Consider the following 15,187-nt stretch of genomic DNA (forward strand, 5'->3'; position numbering starts at 1 on the left):
TTTTCTTTATAAAAATAAAACTACTTGACGAATTTACGTGATTGTTGGAATATGATATTTTCATTTCGTCACGGGTACGTACGTCCTACAGATTTTTCTTTATTTTTGGTTTTTAATATAAGGAGAATTCTGAACAAGACCAAACAAAATTGCCTACATCTGCTTACGTCGTAATCTTTTGCCATCCAAGCGTCATTTTAATGCCTTTAAACTGTCGAATAGAAAACAATTTCTGGCTTGAATTGATGCTTAAAGGCAAAATAAACAATTATGATTTATTTTTTTCTCTGGAAAGAAAAACATTTTCTTACTCATCACTTTCGTTTATCCCCCCCCCCGCCTCCATTTTTTAGAGCGGCCAATATTTTACTTTTTTTCTGCAGTCTGCAGGATAGAGGAAAAATAACAGGTTGAAAGTCAAAGGTCACTTATTCAACGAAATTTTTTCGACGCTTTTTTCTACTTCTTTGACTGCATTTTTATCATCATCATCGTCGTTGTCGTCATCGTCGTCGTCATCATCCTCATCATCAGACGCATCTTCATCTGTGTAATCTTCGTCTTCGTCATCGTCTTCGTCGTCCAATACGAATCCACCGGATGCGCTCGCGCCTGTAGCCAGGTTATAGTAATACGAATCGTCGTCGTCGTCATCGTCGGCCTGTCGGCCGTACTTGTATTTTCGGATGGACATGCTCAGGTCGCGTGTCTCTACAGTGTCGTGGCTGCATTTTGGGCAGGGGATCGGCTGACCCCGGTTGTACTTGAAACCCTTACGCTTCACGTGATCATCGCAGAAGCAGTTCTTGCAGCGCAGGCACGAGTACTGGCCATTCCGATTGCACGAGACGCACTTGTAGGTCTCAGATTCCAACGTCTGGCAACTCGCCTGGTGTTCGAACTGGTCGTCCTCGCAGAGGAAGTTCATGCAAAACGAACACTTGAAGATCCGGCCGCCATGTTCCCACACGCCTCGTCGACACTCGATGCAGACGGCGTCCTGCAAAGGGCACGTGCAGGCGTGGGTCTGTAGACACTTCCGACCGTGGCACACCCACGCCTCGCAGAAATCACAGATGGCCCCAACCATACCCAAGCCGATGCTATGGGTGCCGGGGTGTTTGATAACACAATCGCCACTCTTCATCATACATTTCGACTTACCGCACTGAGCACACACCGGTAACCTCTGCAAAGTGGAGCAGAGGTAACAGAATGCACGATTCTTCTGCGTTGTTCGGCATTGATCGCATTCCATTATGAAATTACACGGCATTTCGACAATCGAGCGGTCCATGTGGGCAGTCCGAATTCCTTTCTGTCGCAACCGCTGTTTCTCCGCTTTTTTCCTTGCGCCGGTTTTCTTTTTAGGCATCTTGGCAATTTACAAGTTTGTTTATACTTCAAAATAATCCTTTATAATATGATTAATAATAATTTAAACCGACTGAGATAGTTCGTTTTTCTTTTTACACAGGTGAGCCACTAGCCAGCATGTCCATTAGTTGCTCAGTTTATTCCTAAAGAGTGACGCGCGTCGTGACCGGAAGTCACTAGAGTTATCTCCCTTGAATTTAAAATAAATAAATAAATAAAATAAAATAATTCTTTATTTCTTCTAATAAAAATCGAGTCTTTTTTTTCTTTTTTTTTTTTTAAATTTAGGATCCATCCCTATCAATTTGGTTTTCTGTGAGTGTAATGTTGGACGATGTCGGTTTTTACTGTGGGAGATATATACTTTCCTAACGTTCGCTATGAAATATGAAAAATAAAACCTTTGCCAGCCGAGAAGTATTTTTCAAGGACAAAACAGATACTACCTTTTGAATTATTTATTTTTAAAATCAAACGATACAATTTACAAAGTAGGGAGAAATCACACAAAAGTGCGGAGTGGGGGTCAGTAGTCATCCGCTGTTTATATTACTTTTAACCAAACAGATTTTGACCCATTTGTCTCAGAACTGTTCCTTTCTCTCTCTCTCTCTCTCTCTCTCTCTCTCTCTCTCTCTCTCTCTCTCTCTCTCTCTTTTAATAAAATTTTACCCCGAACAAGGTACAGTGCCACTTTGATGTAGTGCGCTACTATCAGGGACATGAGTTGCATGGATACTATGTAGGGAGTTGAGCAGCAAGATGTCTGTTCACATTACACTTGAACTTCTGCATGTTTGTACAGTTGGGGAAGCAGGAACCCAGAAGGGAATTTCAAAGTCTAGCAGTTCTGGGGGAAGAAGCTATTAGAGTACAAGGCTTTCTTAGATCTATGCATCTCTACATGTAGGGGTGGAACTTTGCTGCTTGTCGGGTTTGTCGGAGTATTTACATCGAGGGGGGGTACAAGAGCCCATAGTTCATCGGAGCATTCACCATTAAAATACTTGTAATACAAGCACAGAGATGCAACATTTTGTCAATGGGACAGAGGTTGAAGCTTAGATGACCGTTCAAGACCTATCAGGTTGGCGACTCTCTTTTAAACCCTGTCCAGGAGCGAGAGACTAGTAGCAGATGCACCAGCCCGAATGTGACAACAATACTCCATACATGGGCAAATGGTAGCCTTGTAGAGATACAGGATACTTTTAGGTGTAGGTAACTTTCTAGCACGGTAGAGAGAGCCCACCTTCTTCGCAGCAGCCTTGGCAATTCTCTTGATGTATTTGTTCCAACTCATATTCTCTGTGAACGTTAAGTAAAGGAGTTTGAACGAAGTACTTTCAGGTAATGTATCTTTAGCCATTGCTATTGGTGGTTTCCAGGCACAGCTAACCCACACTACACAGCTACACACAACTAGCTTAGACTTATAGGATGCATTTTCGTGACCCTTAATAATAAATTAAACAGGATCGCCAATTTATAGGTAGGGTTACCAATCTACATTCTTAAATAAAGAAATAAAAATAAATTCAGGAAAAGACGGTTTTCAATAAATAACACAGAAACGCTGAGTTTATATAAAATAAACAACATTTATTTACGTGAAAGAAGTATTAAAATAAAGTGTTCCAACATAAGTGTTTTGTTGGGTTTGAACATTTCAAATGAATGATTATTGGTGTGCGGATTTTGTGTGCATGGCACAAGGTTTGAAAGTGCTCATTTTTATGATAAGTGTGCCACAAGAGGGCTTATGTGTGTGTGTGTGTGTGTGTGTGTGTAGGTGTGTGTGTGTGTAGGTGTGTGTGTGTAGGTGTGTGTGTGTGTGTGTGTAGGTGTGTGTGTGTGTGTGTGTGTGTGTGTGTAGGTGTGTGTGTGTAGTTGTGTGTGTGTGTGTAGGTGTGTGTGTAGGTGTGTGTGTGTGTAGGTGTGTATGTGTGTGTAGGTGTGTGTGTGTGTGTGTGTGTGTGTGTGTGTGCGTGTGCGCACGTGCTTGTATTGTAAGGACAGTGGTTTAGGATGCGAATGCTTAAAAGGAGGTTGAGTTGTTGCTAGATGTGGTGAATTTCCACAATGGGTATTATGGTTCATCTATGGCCTGCGTAAAACCATGGCAGGTGTTCTAACATCTCATGAAAATGGAGCTTCCTCGAACATGTGCTGCACTTCAGAATTTAGAGAGAAACTCCTTTGATTTATAGTGCCTGCCTGCTTGATTTATAGTGCCTGCCTGCTTGATTTATAGTGCTTGATCACTGTATTCAACATAGTTCCTTTGCTTATACGTATGCATGTGGTCACATCACAATATCATGTTTCTATGCGGTTTTAATAACACGTATGCATTTCAAAATGGTGATCACTTTAGAAATGTTCCTCCTTGTCATTTATTCTGGCTGGATGTAGGGGCCGCTATACACTACATGGCCAGACACTACTAGTTCACACTACATGACCAGACACAGCTAGCCCACACTACATGACCAGACACAGCTAGTCCACACTACATGGCCAAACACAACTAGTTCACACTACATGGCCAGACACAGCTGGCCTACACTGCATGACCAGACACAACTAACTCACACTACACGACCAGACGCAACTAGTCCATCAAACACAACTAGTCTAAGAAAAAGAAAAAACGTCGGGCTCAAATTGTAACTTAATCCTCTCCATAACTTAACGATGCACATCTCAAAAGTCAGATTTGAATCTTATTTTAATCTCTCCCTTTTACGATGATGATAATTTTTAAAAGTTTGACTTGAATCGTATTTTGATTACTCCGTTTCACAATAACAATTTTCATTAAATTCGACCTGAATCACAATTGAATCTCTCCATTTCACGATGACAATTTTTAAAAAGTTCGAACCAAATTGCATTTTAATTGCATTCCAATTCATGACAAAATTTTCATAAAGTTGTATTTTAGCCTCTTTATTTCACAACAACAATTTTCCAAAATCCGATTCTCACTTTAGTTACATCAACCTTACATTTCAGCCGAAATTAGCTTGTAACTTAATTAGTAAAAAAAAAAAATAATAATTCACAACATTATAAATTCGTCTTGTTCTCTTTCCTGCCAACCACTCGACTGCTGTCCTCTCATCTTCGGTTATTTTTATACCATCTTTTTAGGGCAACTAATTCATTGGTATGCAAGTGAATGCATATAATACTACATCTTTAGTTTATCAAATTATTAGGTGAAAATACAGAATATTTAACAAAGCCCCCTCAACATGTTAAGGATGACTTTCTAAATAATAACGTTAATATTTCAGTATAGTCTGTAAACTGCATAAATTCCAAACAAGGGAACCAGATAAAATGAGGGTTATGTTAGTAAAACCCTCCCAACCTTTCTGAGAGTAGACCACCCACTGTTTCCTGGTTTGCTTAAAACTGAAAACTAGCAAGTCAATTGGAGCAGACCTTAAGTCAGAGGAAACGAAATAGATAGAGTTTAGAAATGGATATTGTTCTTTCATGATAAATACTATTTTGAGAAGCCAAGGACAAAAAGAAAAATATGAAAGATTGGGGTAAAATGCTAACTCACAAAACCATGTTTGTTTAGCCCAGGCTAGAGATTGCAACACCCGGTATCTTCTGAAATATTGGTTTTTAAAGATGATTTTTTAAAACTTTAAGGACCATCTTATACGTTGAAATATACAGTAATTAATTACAACAAGTTTGTTGGTTTTTTTTTTACATTTTGCAGTGGATTTTACTCTATTGAATCTTTTTTTTTTGATTATATCATACGCATATATACATATAACCATCCAAATTTTTTTTTTATGTCTTGGGTTATATTACCATATTTTTCGTGGCCCTGGATTATACTACCATGTTTCTACCTTTCTTCATTGAGCCTGGACTTCATCTTAGAATACCCTTTTAATTTTGGCCTCTTATAAAATTTCATACAAACGTTAGTTTTCAATTTATATGCTAACCAGCAAAATTTATAGACGACATCATTCAAACACAGTAGTGCTTTGAAGATATGGTTAAGTGTTAGTTTTACTCATTTAGAACTGCTTTAAAGTTTCACCACTCATTCATTTTACCACCAAATTTCAAACAATTTTTACAGTTCATAAGTCACCTTCTCAACTATATTTTGAAAACAAAATTTTCAATTTTCGTTCATTAAAACAAAAATTATAATAAAATTACTGTTGTTCAAAAGTCCTTAGAATTAGTAATTAATAGCAACTTTTTCAACATTGACGTTTTAGAGATGATTTCTTCTGATTGATCTTTGGTTACCATAGTATCTTTATATCGTCAACATCTTCATAAAGCATAGTGGAAGTATCGCTCGTAATGCCATCTTATTTGGGTTATATAGAAAGAGTTGAAAAAAGTGATACTCTTTGCCATGGTAGGGCTGATAATATTTTGCTTATGACGTCATCCGTTAATTCTGTTTCTCTCTTTTTTGTCCCTTCTTTTTGTTTATTTACTTAACTAGCAGTTTAGCCCGGCTGTGCTTGGACTCTATGTAATGTCCATAACTTTATGTGCATATGTATATATATATTAAAAAGTTTGACTCATGTCCAGGTAACATACATCGAAAATTTCAAGTATTTAGACCCAAAATTGGCGGAGGAGTTTTGTAGAGTCTGCAAAGGTTAACTCTTTCAACTTTAACCTCTTGGCAGCCAAATTCTCGCCCAAAACCTGATTAAAAAGCTTGCTGCATGTCAAAATTTGAAATATTTAGACCCAAAATTGGCTGAATAGTTTGCTAGAGACCGCAAAGGTAAAATCTTTTGAAATTTGACCACTTGGCAGTCAAATTTTCGGCAAATAACTGATTAAAAAGCTTACTCTATGTTTGAATACACTTTATGTAAAATTTCAAATGTTTAGACCAGAAATTGGCTGAGTAATTTGGTAGAAACCACAGAGGTCAATTTTTTAAAAACTTTGACCCCAATTTTGACCCCTTAACATTTATTGTTTTGGGCTCAAATCAAATTAAAAAGTTTCAAGTGTTTAGATCCCAAATTGTCAGAGGAGTTTGGTAGAGTTCTCAAAGGTCAAATCATTGAACTTTAACCTCTTGGCAGCCAAATTTCTGGCTGAAGATCGATTAAAAAGATCTTCCCAAATCTCAATACTCCTTATGTCAAATCGAGTCTGTAGACTGAAAATTGACAGAGTAGTTTGGTAGGGAAATGCACACACACACACGCACACACACACACACACACACACACACACACACACACACACACACACACACACACAGACAATTTCACTTTTATAGATAGATTAGCATGGGTGCCCGACGTTTCCCGGGTGTTTGGAGGTGTGTGTTGAACAAAAAAAAAAAAAGTAGTAGTAGGAAGGCAGGCTCAAACCCGTACCACAAAGGAGGAAAAGAACAGAAAGAAACATGACGTCTTTGCTGTTACGTCCACCACCAAACTGGAAGTGACGTAGGTTTGAATTAAGGCTAGACAATCGAAAAGAAGGGATGATTTTCAAAAATATCGGTGAAAAAAGCGACTCCTCTCTGTAGAAAAGTGTCCAGTTGAGGGTGAAGAGATTAATGTTTTTAGCCAATTTTTCGGTATTTGTCATCTGAAGAGTTGCGCTTCAAAACGATACTGATCTTGTGAAAATCCGTAGCCTCTGTCGAAAGTTTTAGGCAGACATGAAAACATATATACACACATTTATATATTGGTAACTCAAATTTCCGACCCAAACCAATTAAAAAGCTTGCCCTATCTCTGAATACACATTATGTAAAATTTGAAATGTTTAGACCAGAAATTGTATAAGTATTTTGGTAGAGACTGCAGAGGTCAATTTTATTTTTAATTTTGCCCCCTATTATGACCCCTTAACATTTATTATTTTGGGCTCAAATCAAGTTATTAAGTTAGATCCATGTCCAAGTAACCTATATCTAAAATTTCAAGTGTTTAGACCCAAAATTGTCCGATGAGTTTGGTAAATTCTATTTTTATTATTTCGGACTATTAGTCTCATCTTTATTAGTTGTTGTTTTTTTGTTTTAATCTTTTTATTGGTTCACAACGTTTCGGCCAATTTCCTCTGGCCTTCGTCAGGTGGTAACCGCGACGGATAGGAACTTCGAATCTCCTAACTGCATTCTCAGCCATCACTGCCATCCGTAGTTGTTGTCGTCTCACCACATTTTTGACCAATTACTTCTGGCACGCTTTGGGTGGGATTGAAACCGCTATCTTCAGACAATGTTCATCTGGAACCGTAGAGATTCAACGTCTCTATCAACTGCGCCACGGGCCCCGAAGGGCGATCAAGGTTGGATTCTTTGATCTTATAAATCCACATTTATTTATTATCTGATCTTCCATAGTCGGGTCCGTACCGATTGGTATATATATATATATATATTATTCCTCAATTGGAATTTATTTTGAGATGAGCATTATATGTTAATTCTATTTTTATTATTTCGGACTATTAGTCTCATCTTTATTAGTTGTTGTTTTTTTGTTTTGAGTTTGGTAAAGTTCTCAAAGGTCAAATCGTTGAACTTTGACCCTTTAAGAGCCAAATTTCTGACCAAAAATTGATTACAAAAATTTCCCCAAATCTCACTACCTTGTATATCAAATTTCAAGTCTGTAGACAGAAAATTGACAGAGTTATTGTGTAGGAAAATGTAGACAGACAAAAGCTTAGCTACCTGTTTCCCTGAAACGGGAAATATTCTAATTAACACTACAGAAAAGTTATTGTGAAAACTGAAACGAATAATGGCAAAGACATACACCAAACGATCTAACAAGATATGAAGACAAAACAAAAACAAAAACTGTGAGTTTATGATTGAAGTTTTTCGTCTTTCTATAAAATATATCAGACTGAATACGTTATGGAGAAGATATTAAACAAAAGAACAAAAAAGAAAAAGAACAAAAAAAGAACAAAAAAGAAAAAGAACAAAAAAGAAAAAGAACAAAAAAAGAACAAAAAAGAAAAAGAACAAAAAGAAAAAGAACAAAAAAGGAAAAGAACAAAAAAAAGAACAAAAAAGAAAAAGAACAAAAAAGGAAAAGAACAAAAAATGAACAAAAAAGAAAAAGAACAAAAAAAGAAAAAGAACAAAAAAAGAACAAAAAAGAAAAAGAACAAAAAAAGAACAAAAAAGAAAAAGAACAAAAAAGAAAAAGAACAAAAAAAGAAAAAGAACAAAAAAAGAACAAAAAATAAAAAGAACAAAAAGAAAAAGAACAAAAAAGAAAAAGAACAAAAAAAAGAACAAAAAAGAAAAAGAACAAAAAAGGAAAAGAACAAAAAATGAACAAAAAAGAAAAAGAACAAAAAAAGAAAAAGAACAAAAAAAGAACAAAAAAAGAACAAAAAAGAAAAAGAACAAAAAAGGAAAAGAACAAAAAAAGAACAAAAAAGAAAAAGAACAAAAAAGAACAAAAAAGAAAAAGAACAAAAAAAGAACAAAAAAGAACAAAAAAGAACAAAAAAGGAAAAGAACAAAAAAAAAAGAACAAAAAAGAAAAAGAACAAAAAAAGAACAAGAAAGTAAAAGAACAAAAAAGAAAAAGAACAAACTGTTAAGTTGATGTTGAACTGTTTCTCATTTCCCTATAACAGATGTTGCGGACCAGGATATAATAATCCTAACTCGCTACAAAAAGAAAATAATGTAATGAATGGAAGGAAGGAAACAAAACTCAATTGCTGAATAAAATAAACATGTCGTTTATTTTCTGTTGAAAATAAATTGTTTAGGTGGAACACGTGTTCAGTTCAGTCGTTGATGACTACGCGCGTGGACAAACAGGAATAAAGTAGGGGAAAGAGAAATGGCAGTCCAGCATGTAGAAAAAAAAGATAGAGGGTTGACCTCAGTAAAGCCACGCGTGCATGGTAGCAGTCGGCCACGTGGAAGTGTCTTCAGGCCACAAGCTGTGGACGCGAACTTGTCTGGTTGACGAACCAAGGCAAAAGGGAAGAAAGAGGAAGTTGAACGTTGTTGTTGACTTTTATACCGGGGTCAGTGTTCTGACTGCGCATGTCTGGATTTCTCTTAAAAGGAAGTGACGTCACCAATGTGTGCATGTTTGCGCACGCGAGCATGCATGTGTGTGTATGTGGATGTGTATATACGTGCGTGTGTGTGCGTATGTGCGTGCGTACATGTGGGTGTGTGTATGTGAGGAAAAAAACATGTTCGAACACAGACTTAAAATCAATTCTTTTGTGTTGCATCACATAATTTCCAGTTACGCTATTTCCTTCTTCCATTTCAGGATATTTGCTCAGTTCGTAATAGCCAGAAATACCCCAAACCTTGTAATTCGAATATTTTCTTTTTTTCTGATTTTTTTTCCCATCTGTTAATAAATTTATTTTAAATTGTTTGAATTGTGTCCGTTTCGTTATTTCTCACATTCATTGTGTTCGATCATTGTTATTCTTGACTTGTAAGCCATGTTTATTTTCAGAACAGTTTCCTATGGTCAATTGTTCTATACAAGTCCTGGAGGTGACTGGTTCTCAGTAGACAGTTCTTGATTTGGAAGCCACAGAGCAAAAGATTTTTCCCGTGTTGACACGAAGAAAACACATGTGAGGTTGCTACAAAAAAGGTTTAATTTTTATGGAGCATAATTGGTTGATTGTAAAACGATAATTAATTTGATTCATCAGTTCCTAGCAGCATCGTTTATAAATAGAATATCCCGACTGTAAGGGACCATACCCTCATTACAGAAGTCTGATGGGGAAGGTCTCCTAGCGGCTTCAGCTGCATGGAGACAGGGTAGTACAAGTCAAGGATTCGTCACTTGACACTCAGCCCAACAGGTGAGGGGCAGGGAACCGGCCCAGCACCTGTTGGACTGAGGTATGCCTCTTGGGTAATACCTAGGAGGTCCACCCTCCCAGGCCTTACCACCAGGCTTTCCGGTGGGGCAAGTTTATTGCTTGCTGCCTGAGGCGCCTCGACTGGGGAATGCCGATGGGGTTACTCAGGCAATTTTTAAAATTGCAGGAGTGCCCCTTCTTTAGGGGAGCCTGCGGGGTTCCCACTTTCCGGCCTTGTGCCACATAATGCTGATGTGGGCAGCATTTAAATATATACCCTCATTATTCGTCAAAAATATTGCAACAATTATTCTGCATCCTGTTTGTTTTATAAAGATTGGTCCATGTTCCTTGTTTCGACCTTTCGGTAAGAAAGTAAATTGTATCCAATGGGGAGTCATACCTCTTAGGTGGAAAACTTGTCTGCATGAAGTAAATATTTTATAAAAAGAAAACCCTTTTAAAAAAGAATCCTTCCCTCTCTTTTTTTCTTTTGTTTTCATATCCCTTTTCCTTTTTTTTTATCCTTGTCATGTGTGCACCCTCAGTATCCCCAAACGGGGAGCATATGTGACAGACGTTACCTTTGGGTCAGCAGGAATTAACATGAGAATTGAGAGAAATTAAACACCAATAAATGCCAAATGCAGCCATAACAGTAAATAACTCAGAGGACATTCTAACGATTAGCAGTGACAATGTTGCATATCGCTAGTTGCCTAATTTTCTTTAATTCCCAAGACAGGGCTCAACTTCAATTATCTTAAAGGCGCTTATACTTATAGATATTAATAATTATTTTTATTCCTACACACACTAGTGTTTCATCTAACATCCATGTAGGAAATGATAAACACTGCTGGTCGACTGGCTCTACACACATTTTGAGCATTTTTGAAAAAAAGTTCATGTTAACAATATACTTGAACTTAATTAATAAAGTACCATTATAAAGAGTCTCGTTTTTATACAACCACTTCTAAAGGGACATAAATCTGTAGTCAAATGGACTAATGTATTTTATCTTTTCAGAACGTACTAAGGATCTTTTAAGTTGAAATTGATTTATTTTAAAGACATATACGCATAGTAGTTGACGGTTACACATCGATATAATAAATCAAAATGCATAAACGCGTTTGTATGCAAATCGTCTGTGCATACACTATACTGAATAAAAATAAATAATTATATTTTAGACCAATCAGAAAACTTTCTGAATTTATTTGAAGTGGTCTTTCTGGAAGCTACTTAAATTTTTTAAAAGCCAGCTTTTTCTGCGATAAATCAGTAGAGCCTAGTTGACGTGAAACTGCAGATTGGTGTAATTGTGTGCCCCATTCTGGTAGCTCATTTCTGCAACATCTCTCTCTATCTCTCCACACACACACACACACACACACACACACACACACACACACACACACACACACACACACACACACACACACACACACACACACACAACTCATTGACTTATTATCGTCTGGCAATCTATATAAACTTTATTCATTGAAATATTTACCCTTCTCACTGAAATATTTTACTAATACAAAAAGAAAAGAACATTGACTCTTATAAACAAATTTCAATGAATTATAATTTATTTAATTGAGCAGAGAAGTTTTGATAACGACCCCTGAAACTCATAGCTCTTAATTAATCAATCCAGACTTCTTCTAATATCTCAGCTAATGAGCCCCCTTGTTTATACAAGAACTTTAAGAATATTCACAAACATTCTATGTTTTTTCTGTTGCTGTAAAATCTGTAGCAGAAACAAATGGATCTTTTTTCTTCCTCGAATCAATGCCTCTCCCTTGTGCTATTTGGGCACATATTGACCAATCAGGGGTATGGCGCATTGATCCTTCCTATCACCAAAGGAAATCAGCCAGCATCCGGTTGGAAGAAGAACAACTCGTCCTTACTGAGAGAGCCACCAAACAGAACGGACCTCCCTTTTCTTCTCTCTCTCCACCTCGGTGATTTCTAACGGTATCGACGATTCCATGGGGAATAACTACCGCGACACCACCAGGTAGCTGGAGTCCAGCTTTTGACAAGGAACATATTACATTCTCCTTAATAAACCTTTTCTGTGTTACCTTTTATGAAGTTGTTGGGTTCGTCATTCCAGAGGCTTGTATTGAATTGTTTATTTTATTAGGGTGTGCCCTAAAAGCATACAAACCTTAAAAATCTCTTTTTTAAGCACATATAAAATATCTCTTTTGTGAATACATGCTTTCTTAACTCCTTATTTTGTTTTGTTTATCGGATGACAATGTCTCTCGTTTTCTCACAGTTGTTTATAAACCATGCACACCCTTTTTTTACTGAAAATATTTCTCTGGATCTGGCTCATCCCCAAAATACATCTCCCATTACAAAACGCCCCTAAAGTAAAACCCAAAAACTAGTGCTGGCTGAACACATTCCTACGACTGGTGAACGTTCAACATGATTTCAATGCAAACCTTTTGTTCGTAACAACAACAGCAACAATAACAACAACAACAGCAACAACAACAACAGCAGCAACAACAACAACAACAACAACAACAACAACAACAGCAGCAGCAGCAGCAGCAGCAGCAGTAACAACAACAACAACAACAACAACAACAACAACAACCAAAAAGGGAATTTGCTCGCGCTATACTAAATCAGCATTAAAGAAATTTTCAATCGAAAAAAAAAAAAAATGTTTAAGGGAAATATCTCATTCAAAGGTCTTTAGAGTTATTTCCCTTGCATTGTTGCAACGCAATTGTGAACACTTGTTTATGAAAGGCAGCCATTTATTAGTCATGTCATTAGTAATTAGTTTTTCGCCTTAAGTATCAAAGTTTTGTGTCTATTCTCTCCTTGATCAGAGAAGAAGGAACCTCCTTGCTTAATGCAATCATTATTTTTGCTTTACAAATCAAGGATATTCGTTTCAGGAAAGTTAGATTTCCCCACATTAAAACTAATCTAAGTTTTCCCTCACGGGGAGCAATTAAACAGGAACAGTTTTAGTTCCCTAATGCCCCAATCAACTAATAATTCTTTAAAGTTTTGTCTTTTTTTAACATCTTTAAAACAAATAGTCCTTCGTTAGAAAACTCCTTTGCTTGTAAGTTAATTAATCTCTTTTAATCATCGCATTAGCTTGCTTCCAAGAATGTACGCAAAACTTGATATTGTCGTAAGAAAAACGTTTAACATAGCACGTACAACTGTTGACATAAGGGGAGATAACTCCTACCTGCCACCGGCCCGTTCAAGGGGCATAACTGCCACCTCTACAGTAAGGACATTCAATTTTTTTTTTTTTTACCATGGAAAATGTTTTGAGGATTATATTTTATATATCTTAGAATCTTTAAAAAAAAAAAAAAAGAAAAAGAAAATTTTTTTTTCGTAAATAAAGGTTTGCAAGAAAAACTAAATCAGTTTAGAACCATAAAACCTATTATAAAAACGTGATTTTTTGTGTGTAACAGTTATGGTGCTTGTGCTATAACAAAATCTTATGATAGCTTAATCTGGCAATGAAATAAATTCAATACAAGTAGATTTAAAAATTGTTTTATCGGTTTTATTGTAAATCGTGTAGATTTAGATGTATAATAATTTCATATGACATGAACCGTTTATCAATTTCAAAAGTGGGTGAATGTTATGACTACATTTCTGAATTTTTGAGATGAGGATTGATTATCCATATTATTTGGATTCATCAGACTACTGTTCACATCTTGAGTGTTATTTTTACAACATTTCAGTCGATGTAACTTCTGACCTTCTTCAGGTTTATCTCGTTGAACTCTGGAATGTTTCTGTCGAACTCGAGAATTTGGATAGAATTTTGAACGGAATTCTTTATTTACTTCACCGGGTAGCATGCTCTTATTCCATCAGCCATAACTGGATAAAGGTCCTAAGTAACATATCATGTTAAATTCTATAGTAGATATGGGAACCGTTAATTATTATTAATAGATAATATATACAGTAATAAGTAAAAACAATAAGATATATATATATATATATATATATATATATATATATATATATATATATATATATATCTTCTTCTCTATATAAATAAAATGAACTCATTTTTTCCCGTCTGATTTTGACATTAATAGGATTAAAAATCAAGATATTTCATGCAAATATAATATGCACAAACGGCAGAACAATATCTGAGGTGTGTTATAGGCTTATTATTTCTCAAATTCCTCGATAATCTTAGATTTCTATACTTTTTCTGCTGAGAAGTCACGGCCAAAATCGGTTAAGATCAATGGAAGTGGTAAAATATTTTCTCTCTAATAAATTCCTCCTCCCCCTGCCACCACTTAACACCGTTTGGGGATCGTTCACAAGGAACAGTTGAGAAGAGAACACCGGTTTGGCTTCGCAGTTCTTTCATCCAATCCAGTGACGGTAAAATCCAAATATGTAACTTCAAGAAAATTGTGCAAATGGAAATTCAATTAACTTTCTTGAAGTTACATATTTGGATTTTACCGTCACTGGATTATTTATCTTCTACCAAACTATCCATTCATGTGTAATCACCTTTTTCTTCACCATATTCCCTGTGCTTCACTTTTTTTGTTTTCAAGTAAGATATTTGACTTACTTGTTGCTTCGTCAAATACTTTTGCATGCAAAATCCGACCCCGCATTTTGCTAATTCCTACCCTCTGATGAGAAGGAAAGTATTTCTTTGAAACTCCGCGGATTAAGGACTATCCACTTATCTAGTGTTTCCTTTTCAGATTAAATATGTTTTTAACTCATTTCAAAGTGTTTTTTAACATATTTTATTAACTGTTTGCTCGTATATATATATATATATATATATATATATATATAACACAGGCTCCTTCAGTCTTTGACAGACTATGGATACCCATGAAGGAGTGCCTGCTCATGAATGTTTTTT

At 36.0% G+C, this 15,187-nt stretch overlaps 1 protein-coding gene across 1 annotated transcript; it reads right to left on the reverse strand.

Annotated features, from left to right (window-relative positions):
- Nucleotides 1-383: 383 nt before the first annotated feature.
- LOC145276765 (zinc finger protein 330 homolog) lies at nt 384-1,534 on the reverse strand. Its single transcript, XM_080128022.1, has one exon. The coding sequence runs from the start codon at nt 1,373-1,375 to the stop codon at nt 425-427; it is 951 nt and encodes a 316-aa protein (XP_079984148.1). The 5' UTR covers nt 1,376-1,534; the 3' UTR covers nt 384-424.
- Nucleotides 1,535-15,187: the final 13,653 nt, after the last annotated feature.

This window comes from Euprymna scolopes, chromosome 1 (genome assembly GCF_053919585.1).
Source record: "Euprymna scolopes isolate OS-2025 chromosome 1, ASM5391958v1, whole genome shotgun sequence".
NCBI lineage: Eukaryota > Metazoa > Mollusca > Cephalopoda > Sepiida > Sepiolidae > Euprymna > Euprymna scolopes.

What these genes read in the sequence shown, in the direction of transcription:
- LOC145276765 (XM_080128022.1), bottom strand. Translation starts at nt 1,375, where the DNA reads ATGCCTAAAAAGAAAACCGGCGCAAGGAAAAAAGCGGAGAAACAGCGG.